At 48.7% G+C, this 20,340-nt stretch overlaps 1 protein-coding gene across 2 annotated transcripts in view; it reads left to right on the forward strand.

Annotated features, from left to right (window-relative positions):
* Positions 1-20,340, forward strand: part of MTHFD1L (methylenetetrahydrofolate dehydrogenase (NADP+ dependent) 1 like) — a 1,218,839-nt gene that overhangs the window by 1,146,994 nt on the left and 51,505 nt on the right. For both annotated transcript variants that reach the window (XM_078649387.1, XM_078649386.1), the window contains exon 27: positions 10,981-11,107. In XM_078649387.1, coding sequence (XP_078505513.1) covers positions 10,981-11,070 — 90 coding nt within the window. In that variant the 3' untranslated portion in view covers positions 11,071-11,107. The remainder of the gene's footprint in view (positions 1-10,980; positions 11,108-20,340) is intronic.

The raw sequence follows: 20,340 nt of genomic DNA on the forward strand, positions 1-20,340 counted from the left end.
GAGGGGAGGCTAAGGCGAGGGTCTATCCTTGCTTAAATGGGGGGGACACACTGGATTCACCGCAACAACAGAGAGTTCTGCTAGATTTGAGAGAAATTTGTTACATACTTGTTGGTGCCTTGCCCAGTCTGACTATGCACTTTACGTCCTTGGCTTACACTGCTACAGAACTGCTACATACATACATTACCGTATTGCACAATGGCTGACACCGATACCGCGAGAGTTCTATGAGTACTATGCACACGCCTAGACTAAAAGCCATCACTTGGAATGTTCGTGGCCTGAATGACCACCGCAAAGTCAGGAAGGTCCTCAGTTACCTGCAGCGCCAACACATAGATGTAGCCCTGCTTCAGGAAACACACCTCCCTACACACAGTCACATGCTTAGATGCAGGGGGCTGGAAGGTAACATCTCGGCAGCGGGGTTTACTTCTAGCTCCAGAGGGGTTTTGACATGGGTGAACCCTAAGTCCAAACTACAGATACAAACACTGGAGATGGATGCTGATGGCAGATTCTTGATATCTAGGTGTCACGGCCCTGCCGTAGACTTTACAGTTGTAAATACCTACGGCCCCAACTTTGACTCGACGGAATTCTACAAGACCCTCGCTGCCAAGGTTAAGCGAGTTGATAAGAGAAGCCTATTACTTTGGGGGGGTGACTTTAACCTCGCTATGGACCCGACCCTAGACCGGTCAGCCGGCCCTGCTCGCAGGCCCACTGCTGCTGCACTAGAGCTGAAGAGTGCAATAACTTGTCTGGGATTGGGGGATGTATGGCGATCACGAAATCCACACCAGGGAGGGTACACGCACTACTCTGCATATCACAATATCCACACTAGGATAGACTACTGGCTTGCTTCCTTCTCCCACTTAGACCGAATAAAAGACTGCAGGGTTTTGCCCAGAACTCTCTCTGATCACTCACCAGTGCTGCTAGAATTGCGCATTCCAGGTAAATCTGTACCGCCCTTTACGTGGAGGTTCCCGCCTAATTCTCTACTGGACCCAGTATTTAGGGGAGAGCTGGCTGAGGCCATAGATACATTTTTCGAACACAACATAGGCTCGCCGATAGCTTCCAGGTAGTATGGGAGGCCTTCAAGGTCTATATCCGAGGAGTTGCAATATCAAAGCACTCGGGCATACTTAAGTCCATTCGGCGGAGGTTGACGGACCTTGAGGAACAACTAGATAAGTTGGAGCGCAGGCAGTGCGGTCTTGCGGACGACACTGTGGGGGAAGAGATTAAGACCCTGCTCGCGGAGTATCATGATGAGGCAGACAGGGAGGTCAAACACATGAGCAAATACTCCACTGCCAGGGTATATGGCGAAGGGGAGCGGTCGAGTGCGGTGCTGGCCAACCTCATGAAGGGAGCACGACGGCGCCAACATGTCACGGTAGTGAACACCCCAGAGGGAGAACCGACTACAGACGAAAGGGAAATAGCTGAGGTCTTTAGAGGATACCTGTACTCCTCAAAAGCGGTGATATGGAAGAGGAAATTCATGATTACCTAGGCCACATTGACCTCCCCGCACTGTCTGACTCTGATAGGGAATTCCTCATGCAACTTATAGAAAAGGATGAGATTCTAGACGCGCTAGCCAGCATGAAATCGGGCAGCGCTCCGGGTGCCGACGGTCTCACTGCGGGCTTTTACAAAAACCTTAAAGGACCAACTGCTCCCACACCTATCGACTCTATTTGATGACATTTGCGTAGAGGGCAGTATGCCGCATTCTATGAGGGAGGCACTTCTGGTTACCATCTTGAAGCCGGGAAAACCGCATGACGAGTGCATATCGGCCCTTGTCGCGGTTAAACGTCGATACCAAACTGTTTGCCAAGGTACTAGCCACCTGGTTGGCGCTCCTTGCTGGTGGTCTGGTAGCCCCGGACCAGGCAGGATTTATCCCCGGCAGAAACCTAGTCTACAACATACGAACGGTTCTGGGGGTGATCCAGCATGTGAGACCTGACAGAAAGGCGCTGGCTGTATTCCTAGATATGGAGAAGGCCTTTGACTCCGTAGAGTGGCCTTTCATGCGCGTAGTACTGCAGCGCATGGGCCTGGGGCAGCCATTCTTACAAATGCTAGGGGCGTTATATCACGAGCCGAGGACGCGGCTACGCTTGGGAGATCTGGTCACGGACTCCTTTCCCATTAGCAGAGGGACTAGGCAGGGATGCCCCCTCTTGCCCCTCCTATATGCCCTGGTGGCAGAACCACTGGCATGTCCGCTTCGAGAATACCACGGAAACGAGGGCATAGGATTCCCGGCTATAAGATCATAGTGTCAATGTACGCAGACGATACCCTGCTATATGTACGCGACCTTGATAATAATCTATCATCAGTACTTAGGGAAGTGGTCCGATTTGGGGCGCTTTCTGGCTTGCGGGTCAATTGGACCAAGTCACTGGCCTACCCGCTTACGCCGATCATGCAGCCAGCGCCAATGGAATACCCCCTCCAATAGACCACAGACGCGGTGCGTTATCTGGGGATACAGCTGCACACAGATGCGGACATCCTCTTTAGAGCCAACTATGGCACAGCATTTAGCAAGCTGGAAGATGACGTGATAAATTGGAGCAAGCTCCCGCTGTCCTTAATGGGGCGCATATCCATAATGAAAATGGTTGTGCTCCCCAGATTTTTGTTTTTGTTCATGACCCTACCAATTGTTCTCCCCAGATCGTTCTTTGCACGGCTGCAACAACAGATGATAAAGTTAGCCTGGGTGGGCGGACAACCTCTTGTCCGATGGACGACACTCACTATGCTGTACTCGATGGGGGGGCTTAGTGCCCCGGACCTGGAGGCATACTACCGAGTAGCCCAGGCGTCACATCTACACACTTGGCTGCATGGAGACCGTAACATCCCACATGTACGCATGAAGACTCTCTTTGCTGACCCGGATACACTCCAACACACGATTTTCCGACCACTAGATCGCAGAACGGGTGTACTAGACTCATTAACAGCCACTAATCATGCATGGCACAGCCTATTACAGATGCAAAACGGTGCGTTGCTATATTCACTGGTGATGCCGATAGACTGGGCCAGATGGCTGCCCCCGCTCACGGAAAAGGGAGTAGTCACTGCCTTACATAAACTGAACATAAATACGGCGGGTGATCTGTTCGTTGGAGGAGTGGTGAAGACCTGGGAGCAAGCACTGGGAGCCTGTGAAACGCCCCCACTTCTAACACGATTCCAATTACACAGAGTGTGCAGCGCTTTGGGTGACTTACTGGGTGGCGACATGGCGGAGCCTCCGGAGGTCCCTGAGCTAACACATGTAATTAAAACAGCTTCGCCCAGGAAGCTGCTGTCCAGTCTATACAAGCTAACGCAGACAAGCACGAGATACCCATACACTAAGGCACGATTGACATGGCAGACTGACCTGGACCCTATACTAGACGATGACACCTGGCGATACTGCTGCACTATCACTAAGAAAGTTTCACTCAATGGCCGACATCAGCTGATCCACTTCAAATTCTTGAATCGTGTATACTACACTCCAGCTCGACTCTGCAGATATGGGTTGAGAGACTCTGCTCATTGTGAGAGATGTAGCGCCCCAGAACCTGACTTTTTGCATCTCGCCTGGCAGTGCCCCGGTGTTTGGAATTTCTGGGAAAAGATATTCGCTGACATAAGTGAGCTGACGGAGGTAGTCATTACGCCTGACCCCCTGGTAGCCCTGCTAGGGTACACTAAAAAACTGCCTAGGGCGGTTAGACGTCTAGTAGACATGGGCCTGCCAATTGCCCGCCGAGTGCTGGCTTGTTGCTGGATGAGAGGCCCGCTTCCAACGCTAAAACGCTGGGCGCATGACATGCTTTATTGTTGTACACAATCTGAAAATTATAGCGAACTGCAACCCCCCACCAGTAGGCCTAAGAATTTCTGGGGTTTGTACCACACATACTTAGCGAGCAGAGAGGGCACTGATGACACCGCACACGAATAGGGTATGGTTGTGTTATATGACGGGAGTGGAAGGGTTAGAACTCAAGGAGATCCCTTCGTATTGTACAGACTGGCTCTGCAGAGTGTCTCTTAATGGTAGAATAATTAACTGATGTGGTGAAGCGACGCCTGCCCGACTACGGGTTGTTGGCTAAATGGCTGTATATACCTTTCGATTTATTGAGGATGATGCACTGAAACTGTGTATGCGGAGGACAACAGCGGTTTCGGACTGGGGGGCAGGGGGGCCCTTGAGGGGGTTTGTGAATCCATCTTGCTGTTTTCCCATAAAATGCAATAAAGAAACTTTATTTAAAACTGTGTTGCATTATTATAGTATGATGATATTGTGCAAAATCCATAACATTATTCATTTGAATGTCTACAGTATGATGCCTTCCCTTCTGCATTAGCAATCTCTGTAGAAGATGGCACCAAAGCGAGCATTAATGTATTGTTATTTTCTTTTTAAACTGTAATGCTAGATTTAATTGTTGGTCCGGCATTGCCAGCAAGCAGGATGTAAAATGAAACTTACTAAAAACGTAAGTATTAACATGAATTCATACGGATTCGCTGGTGCTCAGCTACATGACTCGTTATTCATTTCTCCAGGTGTCGCATCATGTCAGTAATGCACACTTGAAAGTTCTCAAACGTCTCCCTTAGTTTCAGCTTAGGGTGTGTACGTGATAGGGATGGGCGGTAAACTCTGCTCCTCTAGCAGAGCTTGCGTAGTTTTGATCGCTCTGTTTGGAGTGCAGAGTTTTCCTTTTTTTATTTCAAAAGATTTTATTAGAGAAGTTTTTACAAAACAGTACAGAGTAAGCCGATCGAAGGCAACACTGGTCATTGTAAACCTACGTATCGGTAATAATACATACGGCTTAGTTATGGCGCATGTGAGCGGGTTATACATCGGCTGCTTGAGTTCTTGTCTTAACATACCGGTAAGATGCGTTGCCCCCTATAGTCGGAAAAGATCGTGTGTAGAGGTAAGTAGGACAGAGATGAGAGGGAGTGAGAGAAAGGACGGACACAGGTACGGTGAATAGAGGTTGTGTGGCCAGCGAGATTTTGCAGACTGGTTATGCTGCGGGGGGGGGCGGGGGGGGAGGCGGGGTCTGTGTAGGGCCAAGAGGTGCATTCACGGCGGCTTTTGTGAGGCAAGGTATTTGTCCAGGGAGAGCCACATCTCATTGCTGCGTCCAACTTGTGGTGTTTGATTTTTCGTTATGTTGTCTGCTTCCCTTAGGAAGGTGACCCAGTTGAACCATGCTTTGAATGTGGCCTTCCCTGTATCCTTCCAGTTAGACAGTGAGACATTGACAAAGCATTCCAAAAGCTGCAGCTCAAATAGAAAATCTACTTGAGCATCAAAAAGAAGCAGTGGCATCTGGCACTCCATGTGGTGCTATTCATGCGAATTTAGCAATGTGGGACAAGCTCCGGGTGCTAAAAATAAGCGCGACAGGCCAGAATTCCGCCGCTCGCAGAATCTCGCAGGGTTTATAGATAACTCCACAGAATTCCACGGAATAAAAATCCGTGACTTCCACCCATCCCTGGTAAGTGCTCAGATTTTTTCTTCCGTTTTTTATAAATGTTGTGATTTAATGCACTTGTGATTTACACGTTGAGAAATAATGTGTATTAGTTGCGCTCTTCTCAGGTCGGTACACCTTTTCAGGGCAGTGCTGGCTTCTCTCCCTTGTGGCCAACTTTGTCTTGAAAAGGATAACCCACACCATCTTAGGCAATCAAATCTCGCATATTTAGAGCTTAGAGTTTTTTGGACGTTTGATGCCTTGGGAATGCAAGCGTAACTTTCTGGACTTGTGTGCTCCTCCTCAATGAAGAGGGCTTGAGCACACACTGCAGAAAGACTATTGTTTCATATTCCAACTTCTCTTTCATTTGCCACATATTGTTGTTGCGCATTTCCTCTGCAATTGTCTTTTGCGCCTTTAGGTTTCCTAGGATAGGGTGATGCTGGTACATAAGTGTAAGATGCTCAAGTCTGCCCCTTTAGTGAAGGTTGTGACGTTATCTGGGCGATCTCTTACTGGACAATGATGATGGGCTAACCTTAAAGGAATGTGGATAGTAGTACATTCGACATGTGTGGGTCTTTTGGCAATAAACCGTTACTGGTAAAAATACATAATGTGTATGATCATTTACCACTGGGGTCCAAGGGATGCCAGTAGGTGTGCCCTGTAGTTGGATATCCTAGTTACTCCTTATGAGCACTTGACTCTCATAATATATAATAGGCACATAGAACGCTTAGTCATGAGAGTGGCAGAGGGTTTTGGAATTCCGATACTGTGTGACACACCAGTGAATACACACAGTAATCTGAATGTCCCTTGTGAGCTTGATCTTTGAAACATAAAGTGCATTTTGCATTCAGGGAAATAGTGCAGTTAAAGTATGGAACACTATGAACACTAGAAGGGCCCAACATCTTCTGTGACTGAGAGATGGCCCCAAACACAAGCAAATGGAAGAATGGACTGGGTGTTATTCCCGCAACTTCCTTATACTGAAGGAAGACAGAGGCCTGCATCCCCTCCTAGATCTGTGCTGTCTCAATGGCTTTTGGCCCAAGGACAAGTTTAAAATGCTCAGCCAGGCATGTGTTCTCTCCGTCGTGGATTCCTGGTGATTGGATGGTAGCAATGGACCTGCATGATAGTTATTTTCACATCTCCGTCCTGCGGATGATACCAGCGGTGTACGGTGGACCATGAGCACTTTAATGTGCTCCCTTCTGTATTCACCAGTTCTCCTTGAGTGTTAACAAAGGTGATGCCTGTGGTTGCTGCCCATCATCGGAGGTACTGATTTTCCCATACCTCGACAGCTGGCTGTTGGATCACCTCCAGATGTCAGCGTACCTCCTTACATTTTTGTGGTTCTCAATCAACCTGACAAAATTATACCAGACTACTTTGCAAAGGCTCCCCTTCATCAGAGCCTTCTTGGATGTGGTACACCATCAAGCCTTTCCTCTAGATCTCCAACTCCAGAACATTCAGGCTATGATCCCGATGTTTCAGCCTCTTTTGGATCTCAGTGAGGTTGACGCTGAGGCCTTTGGCTCTACTAGCCTTTTGTATCCTGCTTGCCGACCTTGCTGGGTGGCACATGACAGCTTCACAGTGGGACCTGAAGTCTCAATGGGCCCAGCACCAAGGGAAACTGCCACATTTCATCCAGGTGTTTGAGGAGGCTGCAAAAGATCTGCATTGCTTGCTGCTAGACTTGAGATGGACTGACGGCAGACCTCTCTCCCTTCACCACCCAGAGTTGATATTGGTGACAGATAGGTTTGCACTGGGTTTGGGACAGCATCTGGAAGAGGTGGTGATCATAGCTCTGGTCTCTGGCAGATACCCACTTTCACATCAAGTTGTTGGAGTTGCAGGTGATTTGCTTGGTTCTGAAAGCCTTCCTGCCTCCTATCAAAGAATGTCTGGTGCAGATTCTTATTGGCAACTCCACAGTGATACGATACTGCAACAGTCAGTGATGTGGGGTCCTGAGTCTTGTTCCCAGTGGTTCTCCACCTTTTGAATTGGCTGACTCATCAGGGGATCTCCCTGGTGGTACACCACCTGGAGGACTCTTTAAACACCAGATTCATTCAACTGGCGGCGCCTGCATGGTCACGAATGACAGTTACACTGAGGGGTATAGGGTATCTTCCAACAATGAAGAGAACCATGGTTCGATTTCTTTGCAACTGCCGAGAGCACATGTCAGCACTTTTGCATGCTGTAGTTCCCAAGAAGGTTTACTGAGTTGCATTCTGCCTAGAATGGAGCACAGGACTACTGCATGCCTTTCGGCTGCTGCCACCTCTGGTCTGAGTTCTGAGGATCAAGAGCGACGAGGCCCAAATCATCCCCATGGCTCGGGATTGAGCCAGAAAAGTATTGTGTCTCAAGCTTCCGGGCTTGAACATCCGTCCTTCTATCAGGCTGCCATTTCGGGAGGATCTCCTGTCACAACAGCAGATCAGGGTCCTGCGCTCAAGCCTGTGCAACCTGCACCTCCATGTGTGGAGATTGTACAGCAACAGTTGATTGCCTTTGACTTTCCTCATGAGGTAATTGATGTAATCTTGGTAGCCAGTCATCCGTCTTTGAAATCTTTGTATGCTGACCACTGGGACAAGTTTGTGGCTTGGTGCTGTGTCCGTCAGTTGAACCTATTGGAGGCAAAACTGTTGAATGTGTTTGAATTCTTTTTAGCCTGGCAAGGTCTTGCTGTGCGCACAGTTAAAGGTTCCTTTTTGGTCGCTCTGCCTTTTTACATTTGCTAGACTGCCGGTCCTTATTAAAATCACCGGTTTGGATGTGTTTTCTGAAAGGTTTACAGCACATTTCCACCTACGTCCTTCATTATGCCACAAAGGAACTTAAATTTGGCCCTTACATTTCCAATGTCTACCTCTTCTGAACCGGTGCACAGCTGTCCATTGTGCCTACTCGCCCTTAAAACAGTCTTCCTAGTAGCGATAACATCTGCACAACAGGCACGTGAATTGCCAGCCCTTTCGGTCCAGCCCCCCATTACCATCTTTTTATCTGGACAAACTAGTGTTAAGGAATCGAGCTGCATCCCTACCATTTTACGTTGACTAAGCCATCATGCTTCTTTGCTCCTCCTCATCATCCCTTAATCCCTCAAAAGAGAAGTGACTCCATTTTATGGACTCCAAGAGGGCACCCAAACATTATACCGATCATACCATAGAACATTGGGTGGACGATGGACATTGTGGGGTTCTCTGGGGTGAAGGAGGACAAGGTGTTGCAGAAATCGACGACCTAAGATCTGCTATGTGTTGGCTAAGAAGCAGCCTTGAAGGAGCTTCCAGGGAGCCTAATGGGCCGATTCCATCAGGGCCAAGGCTGCTACCACTGCATTGCATGTCCTAAATATTTGTGAGGCAGCTATGTGGGCATCAGTTGACTTCTTCATGAAGCACTACGGTCTAAACAGTCAGATCTATAGTGATGGGTATTTTGCCTGCTTGATCCTGCAGGACTTTAGTTAAAACCATTTCCCAGACACACCTCCTGGGGATTTACTGCTTTGGTATATATGCACAGGGTGAGGAATTTGAGGTTGGAAGTATCCATTAGAAGAACAAAATACTTAACTTACGTAACGCTTTTCCCGCGGATATTCTTTTGCCCCTGACAATAAACCAAACAAACTACATGTCTGATTACCACGACTTTGTGTTTATGCATTAAGTAAAAAGCAGTTTATTAACTGTGGGGTGTGTGCTACCTTTTGCAACTCTTCTATTTAAAACATTATTTTAATTTTGTTGCATGGGAGAGGTACAAGTTAGTGGGCCAAAGGGTTTGAGTCACAAACTGTGTTTGCCGCAGGCTCTGCCAAAACCTGATGCTAGATCCAGGGAAGTGAAGCAGTCTTCCTCGTGCACTCTGCTGCACTTGTTCATCAGTCTGTTATATACAGGCCCCAATGGAGCATTTTACTTATTCTGGATACAAGTCAGACTCTGTCTCAGCACAAAGCACTGCCAAAAAGCCCTGATCTAGATGAATCTATGATTTCATGACATGTTTTTGCAAAGTTGCCAGCAAAAAAGTAAAGTATATCTCTGTTGAGATAAAAAAAAATATTTCAATACAACAAAAAAGTCGATGCATCATACTATAAATCTGCCAGATATAATTATTCACATTGTGCACTTTAGCCAGATTGTGTTTGTAGTTTTATTGACCCAAACTTTGATAGCATGCCAGGTGCAATCAAGGGAGAACGAAAAGTGAATATTAAGCCAAAGTGGCCCTTTCCTGATACTACATTCTTTCCTAACCAAGCCATTTCTTAGTTCTACCCAACTGGGAATGCTTATTGGCCTCTCAAGCGTTTCCGCTTAGACATTTACAGTACTTTAGATTCCCGCTGTATAAAATCACTATCCCTTAGTATGCGTCTAGGGCCTTGGCGCACTTTGAAACGGTTTGGATGTAAAGCCCAAGGTAGCACTGATTCTCATCAAACAAGAACATGGCTGACTTTCTGAATGAAGGCTGGCTGAACTATTCAAGCAATTGATGTATGCAGCAAGCTTAACCTGCATTCAATGTCAGTATGCACGTCGTTTAGGGGTCGTGACCCCTGGCAGTGCCTTTGCAATCCCTGGCCACATAGGTGGCAGAATCTGTGCCAAGAACAGAGGAGAGGCTCCGCATTCCTTATTTTCAGCCCGTTTTACTTTATTGTAATAGTGTATAATGCTCTATTATTCTCTATTAGTGTAATAAAAAATGGAGCACACTTAAGATATGGTGCATTGTTTCTTTGCCTGTGCGTTGGTGCACTTTTGGCAGCCACACGCCAACTCATACTCCATTGCGCCATGGTGCAAGGGTGTGTGCGTTCTTTGAAGCTTAGGTTTTGTACCAGAAGTTGTAACTTCCAGTACAAAAACTATGCTTTAAGGCTTTTCCCACTTTGTATCTGTGCTGTAAAATACAGCACACATGCCAAGTCAGACAAATGAGATATAAAAACATTTCTCCTAGTTATGCCTGAGTTGTAAGATTTGCCACAAATTCCTCTCTACTAATGCTTGTAAATCGGAGATTTTCGTCAAAACCCATGGATGGTTGCATGGGTACGCCCATGCATCACCCATAGAAGGCCCAGTTGACACAAAATAACACGAAACAGTACATAGCAAAAAATTTTGTTACTTTGGGACACTATGCAACGCACATTTGGACTTGCTTTGGATAATAAAATCCCACATACGTTGCCCAGTCCAGTATTTGGAATCTCCTTTCCCAATGTCTGCTGCTATTGTTGTTGATACTAAATTATTACTTTCCTATGTAACTTCTGGTGATTAAGTTTGTTTTCCACTGTGACTTTTGGTCTTTTTCAATAATTTTCATGATTTTTGCATTCCCACAGATGAGTACTATGCCCGGACTGCCCACTAGGCCCTGTTTCTACGATATTGATCTGGACCCAGAAACTGAGCAAGTGAAAGGGCTGTTTTAGAGAAATAAAACACATATTTACCGTAGCTCAATCTCAGGTGAGTTAAACCTGGTTTCTTTTTTCACTAGCAAATTTTGTTTGCACTGCAGTCGGAACTCGTAGAGAATGTTTTACGTTGCCTAGCAGGAAGTTTGAGTGCTGATTTCAACTCCTGCACTTCTTTCATAGGAACTGAGCTCAGCAGTATGTATTGTATTATACTCATGCTGTTTCCTCATGTCAACATTAGTTTATTTTGTACAGCGGTCTGATACCCGTCTGGGTCTTGTTCACACTTTATAAAACGTTTCAAATAAATAAATAAATAAGTAGAATGCCACAAATGGGTTTGGGGAGTTGGACAGCTGGTGCTGGTTTGACTACATGCTCTTCCATTGCAGCACTCCTGTCAGCAGCCAAGATTTACTTATGTATCTACCGCTGCATTTCTGTGCTGCTGTTCTTCCAATTAGTACAGAAGTGAGTTTCTGCGCAAAGAAGAGTATTGTCATTGAAAAAAAGTTCTTTATGTAGTACAGCTCTACACAACAAGGCATCAGAGCAGTGCCAGGTGTATCTGAAAGACAGTCATTACATACATACACAGTGTGCATTAGCACTCCATATAGAAAGCTGAGCTGGTGTCAGCCAGTCAGAACCCTTAGAATGTTCGCGCTGACTACTCTTTTCTGTTTAATAAAAGTTTTATTTTGTTTAAAGTACTCTTTTCTAATAACAAATCATCGCTTTACAATCGGTTTGAAATATCTGCAGCTTTCCAGAAGCAATAACGTTCCCTCCTATCAACACTTTCAAATTTATAAATCAAGACGCCATCTTTAGAGTAGGAGGCAGTCAGGTACTCTGTAGAATGAGGACTCTGCCTTAAGCATGTGTTGGTAGTATCGGTCTATTCATCATCCTGGAACTCCAGGAGACATTTTGCTCAATAGAACATGAGACATTTTGTCCATCTGATCACCTTGTATAACGCATTGGGGGTTGGAGGAGATGTTTGAGCGGTGGTAACCTTTAATTTCTACTTTAAATCAGCTTTGTCCTGATGCGTTCCTACAGGACCGGTTTTGACAGCGCAGTTGTTAAACTGACCTATCTCCAACATACATAGAGTGGGCTTTGGGTGCACCCCTTTCAAGCATTGGACTCCTTCAACCAATCTCTACCGGAAATTGGCGTGAGACTTTGGTAATCATGTTGTCTTTGCTCAGTGGAGTATTCATCTCTCACCTAACATTATTGGCTGTATCTTTCCGCTTCCACTCAAGTGCATAACTAGATCTACATGAGGGACTACTTTACTACTAATGTCCTCTATGTCCTCTCCGGCTGGCTTCCTCCCACAGCTCACTCTAATATTCTAATGCTGTCTGTGTTAGTACATTAAACCCAGATAATGTTCGTTTGGTACTCGGTATCACAGAGAATGCCCTTGTGCTCAATAGTGTTTTCCTCCTAATATAGCCTACATTTTGGAGAGCCTCCATCGACGATGAAAAGTGAGCTGCATCTGTTTCCTTGATTGTAGCTGGGATGGACTATAAAAAGCAGAAGATGAAGGTGCCCCATCCTTGAGAAAGAGTTACACCTCATCATTCTAGGACGAGATTAGCACGAGTTATTACAAAGAGGGTCCCTTGTGGCAAGAATATATACTGGAAGAGAAGAAGCGAAGCAGAAAAGTACCTTCACACTTATTATTAAAGGGAAACTATAGAGTCCTTCTTTAAGATTAAATAAATTCACTAGAAACTGCGTTTCCTTATGTCCAGTATATATTTAATGAACAATACACTAGTCAAACCAGTGTCTAAATCTAAGGCAAATAGTGCCTTTTTGCATATCTATGTTCCCTCAACAATTTTTAGGATGTGGACCAGTGCAAGAACCTAGCTAGAGATGTTGATATATCTCTCAGCGGGTGGACTTCCCTTTAAATAAACACATGACCTAGCTCAATTTAAGAGTTAAAAAGAGAAATGGAACTCCTCCCTCAGATTGTGCTCTACCATTTCCCAGTCAGACCTGACTGGCAGCCTTATCACACCAGGTGCATTTGAGTGTGTGGTATCAATCCCATGTCCATCTCTTTGAAAGGAACAACCAGACTTGGCAGGTAGGGTTGGGGTTGGTGGATAAAGAAATCCGTTTCTCCCCAACTGTGAGAATAGAGGCAAAATAAGACAAGCTGTCTTGTAGCCACCCAGCTGTCAGTGTAGTGCCCAAAGTGAGTTGTTTAGTACCATGTCCTTTGGCAATCTGTGACAATCTGTGCATAGAGAGGAAAATCTATGTAATATGTATATAGTAATCAAGATAACATATCTCTGCTGTGGCTCAAAATATAAAATTATTCTCTCTCAATCACTGACTAATAGCAGGATGAAATGATTACACCTATATGTAGGCACAATGGAATTTAGTGGGTGTGTGCAAGCGCATGCATCCACACGTAGAGCTGTCATCTCTGGTGGACAGTCACCCCTGTAGCATCCTTCCCAGCCCGGTTGCATGCAATTGAATACTCCACACATGGAGCTCTGGATTGTATGTCTTTATTCCTTCGCATACAATCATGTTCTGTTCTCCGATTAGATCATACCCGTTAATAACCACACCTTAGCATCTCCTAACTAGTTAAGTACTTCCTCTACTCAGTTCACCCAGACCTGCAGGGATCCCAACACACATAGTTCCACAACACTACAACCACCAGTGGAGCTGTCTCGGAGCCAATTGAGAACGTCTTGCTCCATCTGCTTACATCCCTCTCAGAAAGACTCCCTTTTTTGTTTGTTGCTTTCTACTTCCTGTTCTGCAATGGCTCACTATACAGTTAGCATTGGTCTCCATGAAGCATCACAAATCATCAGGCTACAAATGTTTGGTAGCCTTATAAAAACAGCAATGTTTCTGTGTTTAGTACAGTATTATCTGATGGAGACTTCTAGCCGCTGATTCCGTACCTTAGAGTTATTCTCAGGTGGCAGACTGGATCCGTAAATGTTTCTTGAGCAGTACACCTGTGCAGTGGTAGGTGGTGTTGTTCAGCTCCGGGTAGCATTATCCGCACCGGAAGTGACCTCCATGATGCCTATATAGGTGCCAACCCAGTGCCCTGGCGTCAGTTCTTTTCTTTCCGAGCCAGTCAGCGACGTTCCAGGAAGAGCTACTCCTAGTTCATTTTTTACTATTTTTTCCAACGTTTTGTCAGTGTTTTGAGGTCATTTTTTTATCCTGATATGGCAGGATAATGTCATCTAAAAAGGCCGACTTCAAGCCTTGCGGTGCCTGTCACTGCTCGATTTCGGTGACTGACACGCCCCTTGTGTGCGCTTCTGGTGCCTTGAGCACGACCACGACCTGAAGGCCTGCTCCGATTGCTGCGCCACGCACCCAACGGCCTTGAGGGAGCGATCCCTCAATCTCCTGACGGCTCGACGTGCGATGCCATGATCCAGGTCGATAGGAAGGTCGCGGGTGCGGAGTGCAAGAAGATTGTCACACTTGAAGTGGTCAGGCCATTTGGCTAAGTTCCACCACAAGAAGTAGTATAAAGCTTGCTTCGGCTTCACATTGTTCGTCAGTTGACGAGACGTGGGAGCGTCACTCGATGGCTGGCTCCACGGTTGAGCCAGCACCTGGGTCGGCTCCATGCCTCCCGAGTTTCCGGGAGCTGGAGCGACTCTTGCCCAGGTGAGAGATTTTTATGAGAATATGCACCTGATATTTGGGTGGGCTGTTCCCTCCTGAGTGTCTTTGGCCCCCGCATGTTCGGAGGTGCCCATACCTGATCCACGCCAGTGGCTACGGTGCCAGTCAGGCTCCAGGATCCGCAGCTGGATCCGGATCGGTGCGGTTCGTGCCATATCGACCTTCCCCCAGTGGACGGCATGAGGCCGATGCTCCCGGCACCACAGGTGCCCACCGGCAGCGCCATCCCCGTTAATATCCTTGACTCTGACACGGAGCCAGAGGGGAGTCGCCAGAGGGGTGTCACCAGATTCCGGCGCCGACTGGAACCATGCCTTACAGGCCGAAGCCTTAGCCCTATTCATATGGGTTAGGACTCGGGGAGGAATGGAAGGGGTCGCTGGACCCTGCAGAATATGAGCCTTATGACTCCTTGGAGACTAGTGTGGGAATCTGGGTGAAGCCAGTGGAATGGACACTTCTCCATATACTGGCATGCCTTCTCCCCCTAGCATGGCTACAGAGGTGGGAGCTTCATTCGCAATGGTGGTGCGAGGGTGGCTGAGGTCCGGGACTTTAGCTTGTCTTCGGTGACAGTAAATCAATCAATCAATCATATCGTTTGTAAAGCGCACTACTCACCCGTGAGGGTCTCAAGGCGCTGGGGTGGGGAATGCTGCTACTGCTCGAAAAGCCGGGTCTTGAGGAGTTTTCTGAAGGTCAGCAGGTCTTGGGTCTGCCGTGGTTGGATGGGGAGGGTGTTCCAGGTCTTGGCGGCGAGGTGGGAGAACGATCTGCCGCCTGAGGCCGCACTTCGGAAGCGGGGGACTGTAGCAAGGGCAAGGTCGGTGGAGCGGAGCTGGTGGGTGGGGGTGTAGAAGCTGAGTCGTCTGTTGAGGTACGTTGGTCCGGTGTTGTGGAGTGCCTTGTGTGCGTGGGTGAGTAGCTTGAAGGTTATCCTCTTGTTGACCGGGAGCCAGTGCAGGTCTCTCAGGTGGGGTGTGATGTGGCTGCGGCGAGGGATGTCGAGATTCAGGTGTGCAGAGGCGTTCTGGATGCGTTGGAGCCGTCTCAGGAGTTTGGCCGGGGCTCCTGAGTAGAGGGCGTTTCCATAGTCCAACCTGCTGCTGACAAGGGCCTGGGTGACTGTTCTTCTCGTTTCAGTGGGGATCCACTTGTAGATCCTACGGATCATGCGGAGAGTGTTGAAGCAGGAGGAGGAGACGGCGTTGACCTGTTTAGTCATGGAGAGGGTGGAGTCGAGGATGACCCCTAGGTTGCATGCGTGGTCGGTGGGTGTTGGAGCGGTTCCCAGTGAGTTCGGCCACCAGTAGTCGTCCCAGGCCAAAGGGTTGGATCCAAGGATGAGGACCTCCGTCTTGTCAGAGTTCAGCTTCAGTCGGCTGTTCCTCATCCATTCAGCAACTGCCCTTGGTGAGGGATAGTGTCAGCTGGGTGTCATCGGCGTAGGAGAGGATGTTGAGGTTGTGCCGACGGGCGACTTGGGCGAGCGGTGCCATGTAGATGTTAAACAGAGTTGGGCTGAGGGATGAGCCCTGGGGTATGCCGCAGATGATCTCGGTGGCTTCGGAGCGGAATGGGGGAAGGCAGACGCTCTGTGTTCTGCCGGAGAGGAAGGAGGTGGTCCAGTCCAGGGCCTTCTCTTGGATCCCAGCGTTGTGGAGGCGTGTTCGTAGTGTGTGGTGACAGACCATGTCGAAGGCGGCTGACAGGTCCAGGAGGATGAGGGCCGCCGTTTCTCCGTTGTCCAGCAGGGACTTGATGTCATCGGTGGCGGCGATTAGGGCAGTCTCGGTGCTTTGGTTCCTGCAGAACCCGGACTGGGAAGGGTCCAGGATGTTGTTCTCCTCGAGGTAGCGGGTCAGTTAATAGTTGACGGTCTTCTCGATGACCTTTGCCGGGAACGGGAGCAGGGAGATGGGCCGGAAGTTCTTGAGGTCCGCCTTGGGTTTCTTGAGTAAGGCATTGATCTCGGCGTGCTTCCAGCTCTCCAGGAAGGTTGGTGTCTCGAAGGAGGTGTTGATGACTTTCCGGAGATGGGGTGCGATGGATGTGCTGGCTTTGTTGAAGATGTGGTGTGGGCATGGATCTGACGGAGATCCGGAGAGGATGGTGTTCATGAGCTTGATGGTGTCATCGTCGTTGATGTTGGTCCAGTAGAGCAGGCGGTTGGTGCGAATGGTGGTCGTGGTGGTGGAGGTCTCAGTGGTTGTCGGGGCAGTCGTGACGTTGAAACTGTCGTGGATGTCTGTGATCTTGCGGTGGAAGAAGGTGGCCAGCGAGTCGCACAGGTCTTGCAAGGGTGGGACGTCATTGGTGTTGGAGCTGGGGTTGGAGAGTTCCTTCACGATGTTGAAGAGCTCTTTGCTGTTGTGCGCGTTGTTGTCTAGGCGGTCTTTGAAGGAGGCCCTTTTGGCGGATCTGATGAGGTGATGGTGTCTGTGGGTGGCATTCTTGTGGGCGGCGTGGCTGTCCGGTGTTTGTTCACGGTGCCAGATCTTCTCCAGCTTTCGGCAGGTTTGCTTGGAGGCACGGAGGTCTTCAGTGAACCAGCTGGCTTTCTTGTTGGTATGATTGTTGGAGGGTTTCTTGATCTGGGCCGAGGGTGTTGGCTCAGTCGTTGATCCACTGTCTGAGGTTGTGGTCGGCGGGTGGGCTCTGAGCGAGGGTGGTGGTTAGCTGGTCTTCGGTGACTTTGCTCCAGCAGCGGTGAGGCATATGTTGGGTGCGGTGGTGCTTGTTGGGTTTCTTGAAGGTGAAGTTGATGCAGCGGTGGTCGGTCCAGTTGAGTTCGGTGGTATGGTTGAAGGAGGCATGGGGGCTTGCGGAGAAGATGGGGTCAAGTGTGTGACAGGCGGAATGGGTGGGTGTTGTGACGAGTTGTCTGAGTCCGAGGTTGGCTAGGTTGTCGATCAGGGTGGTGGAGTTGGTGTCGTCATTGTTCTCGAGGTGGAAGTTCAGGTCCCCGAGGAGGATGTAGTCCGTGGAGGCGAGGGCGTGTGTGCTGACGAAGTCGGCGATGGAGTCGCTGAACTGTGGTCGGGGTCCGGGCGGTCTGTAGATGAGGGTTCCTCTGAGGGTGGTGTTGGGGTCGGTGTGGATCTGGAAGTGCAGGTGTTCGGTGGTCCTGAGGGTGTCGTCGGTGTTGGTCGAGACTCCGAGAGTGTTCCTGTGGACAATGGCGATTCCTCCTCCCGCTCTGTTGGTGCGGTCCTAGCGGGTGATCTTGTAGCCTTCCGGGACGGCTATGGCTATGTCAGGTGCCGAGGCGGGGTTCAGCCAGGTCTCCGTCAGGAAGGCGACGTCTGGGGAGGTTGAGTCGAGTAGGTCCCAGAGTTCAAGACTAATGTCTTGGTGGAAGCGCTTCAACCGGGAGTGTCTTCTTCTGAATCGCTTCTCCCAGTCAAAAAAGCGCCTAGTGATTTTTTTTTTGTTTGAATATCTTTTATTGAGTTTTCCAGGGTATGGTCACAATACATGTCAAAATAGCAATCAAAAGCAAATAGTCATCCTGACAATGCACTGTAGTAACTATAAACATCAATGGTATTATACAGGGCCTTGTTTACATGTTACAACCGCTATTGTAGAAGGATAAAAGAAGTAGGAAATAAAACAACAATTTCACATAATACTACATAACTGTAAGCATTTCTCATCTCTACAGAGTAATGGGTCTGCGATAGGGAGGAAGGGGGTGTCTAGGAAATGAGCCATTCACATTCGTCCCCAAGGCATGGACCCGTCTGGAGTGGCAGTGGTATGCCCAGTAAAGTACCTAAAAAAAAAAATTTAAAAGCGCCTACTGATGACCTGCTTGGGACCTGGTCCATGCCCAGCTCATGGGCTCCTGTGAACAGGACAATTGCCCGCCGCCACCGCCCCACTCCAGGGGACCCCAAGTTCCTCATGAAACACCCTACCCCGGATAGCTTAATTGTCTAAGCCTCCACTTTGCACATTAATCCTGGTGCATTCCCAACCGCCCGCCGGATCAGGAATCCAAGAGACTGGGCAATTTAGGCATGAATATGCTTTCTTCCCCCAGCTTGGCATTGCGGTCAGTGAACACCGGATGCCTTTTGGGCCGCTATGCCCATGCTCTGTAGGATAAAATGCCACAGGTGCTGCCTATGGTCCCTTAATAGGCCCAGTCCCTCCTGTGCCAGGCTGTTACAGACGGGAGGGATGCAGCTAAGTTCACCATTAGATGTGGATCAGACACCACCGACTCAGTAGGCAGAAAAAAGAGCTGTTTTATCAACATGGCCCTGAGGTGCCATGGCTGGTTGCAGGCCTAATGGCTTTCCTGGGGATGTCCAGTCATCACTCATGACATGCCCTTTGATGGTTCCTGTCTCTACCGGGGCAAAGCAGATTCGGCGCAGGAGGTTAGCAGGGCTACGGTTAGGTCCTTGGGCATTTCCATGGCCTCTCGTCACTGTCAATCTGCCTTACACGCCAACGCAAGGGGTGTACAGCGGAGTCCTTACCCGCCCAGCCGTGGACGCGGTACCTACTGATCCTGTGGGTCTGGTGGTCAGTGGTCAGATCAGTCCTCCACCCCCAGCAGCCACGGCCTCCAAATCCTCCTACTCTGCCCGTTTCTCATCATGGGCACCCAGCGGGTGGCAGGATTCACCATCCTCTGCCCTACTGGCGGTCCATAACATTGGACAGGTGGGTTTTGCAGATTGTAGCTACTCCCTCAGCTTTGGCACTACCCCTTCTGCAATGCCGCCCACTTATGACAGGCTGATGAAGGACCACCTATCTCTTCTCCGCCAGGAAGTGACTGCTCTTTTGGCCAAAGGAGCCAAAGCGAGAGTGCTGATGCGAGAAGAAGTTTGTGGTTGTTATTCCCGCTTCTTTCTGGTGCCCTATAAGGATGGAGGCCCTTGTCCTATCGTTGACCTGCACTCTCACAATTTCTTGCTCAAGAAGGAAAAATTCAGGATACCCACCCTTGCTCAGGGTCTTGTCTGCTCTGGATCCTTGAGACTGCATGGTAGCATTGGACTTTCAGGACACCTATTTTCACATTTCTGTCCTGCCTGCACACAGGCGTTAGTTGCAGTTCATGTTGAACTATGAGCACTTTCAGTTCGCTGTGCTCTCTTTTGACCTCACCAGTGCCCCTCAGGTGTTCACTATCTGATGGCAGTGATTGCAGCTCATCTGCGGAGATCAGGGGTGCCAGTCTGCCCCCTATCTCGACAACTGGCTTTTGAAGGCGGGCTCACCCCAGGCTGTCTTCTCCAACCTTCAGACTACTGCAGACCTCCTGCATTCACTGGGATTCACTGTCAAAGTGGCGAAGTCACACCTGACTCCCTCTCAGGAGCTCCCTTTAATCGCAGTTGTTCCGGACACGGAGCAGTTTTGGGCCTATCCTTCCGAACAAAGTCCAGAATATTCAGGCTATACATTCGGATGTTTTGGCCTCTATCCTGGGGTTTAGTGAGACAGACTCTGAAGCTGCAGGGCCTCATGGACTCCTGCTTCCTGCTGGTGACACCTGCCCATTGGCATACACGGGCTCTGCGTCCACTGAAACTT

Source organism: Lissotriton helveticus, chromosome 6 (assembly GCF_964261635.1).
Source record: "Lissotriton helveticus chromosome 6, aLisHel1.1, whole genome shotgun sequence".
NCBI lineage: Eukaryota > Metazoa > Chordata > Amphibia > Caudata > Salamandridae > Lissotriton > Lissotriton helveticus.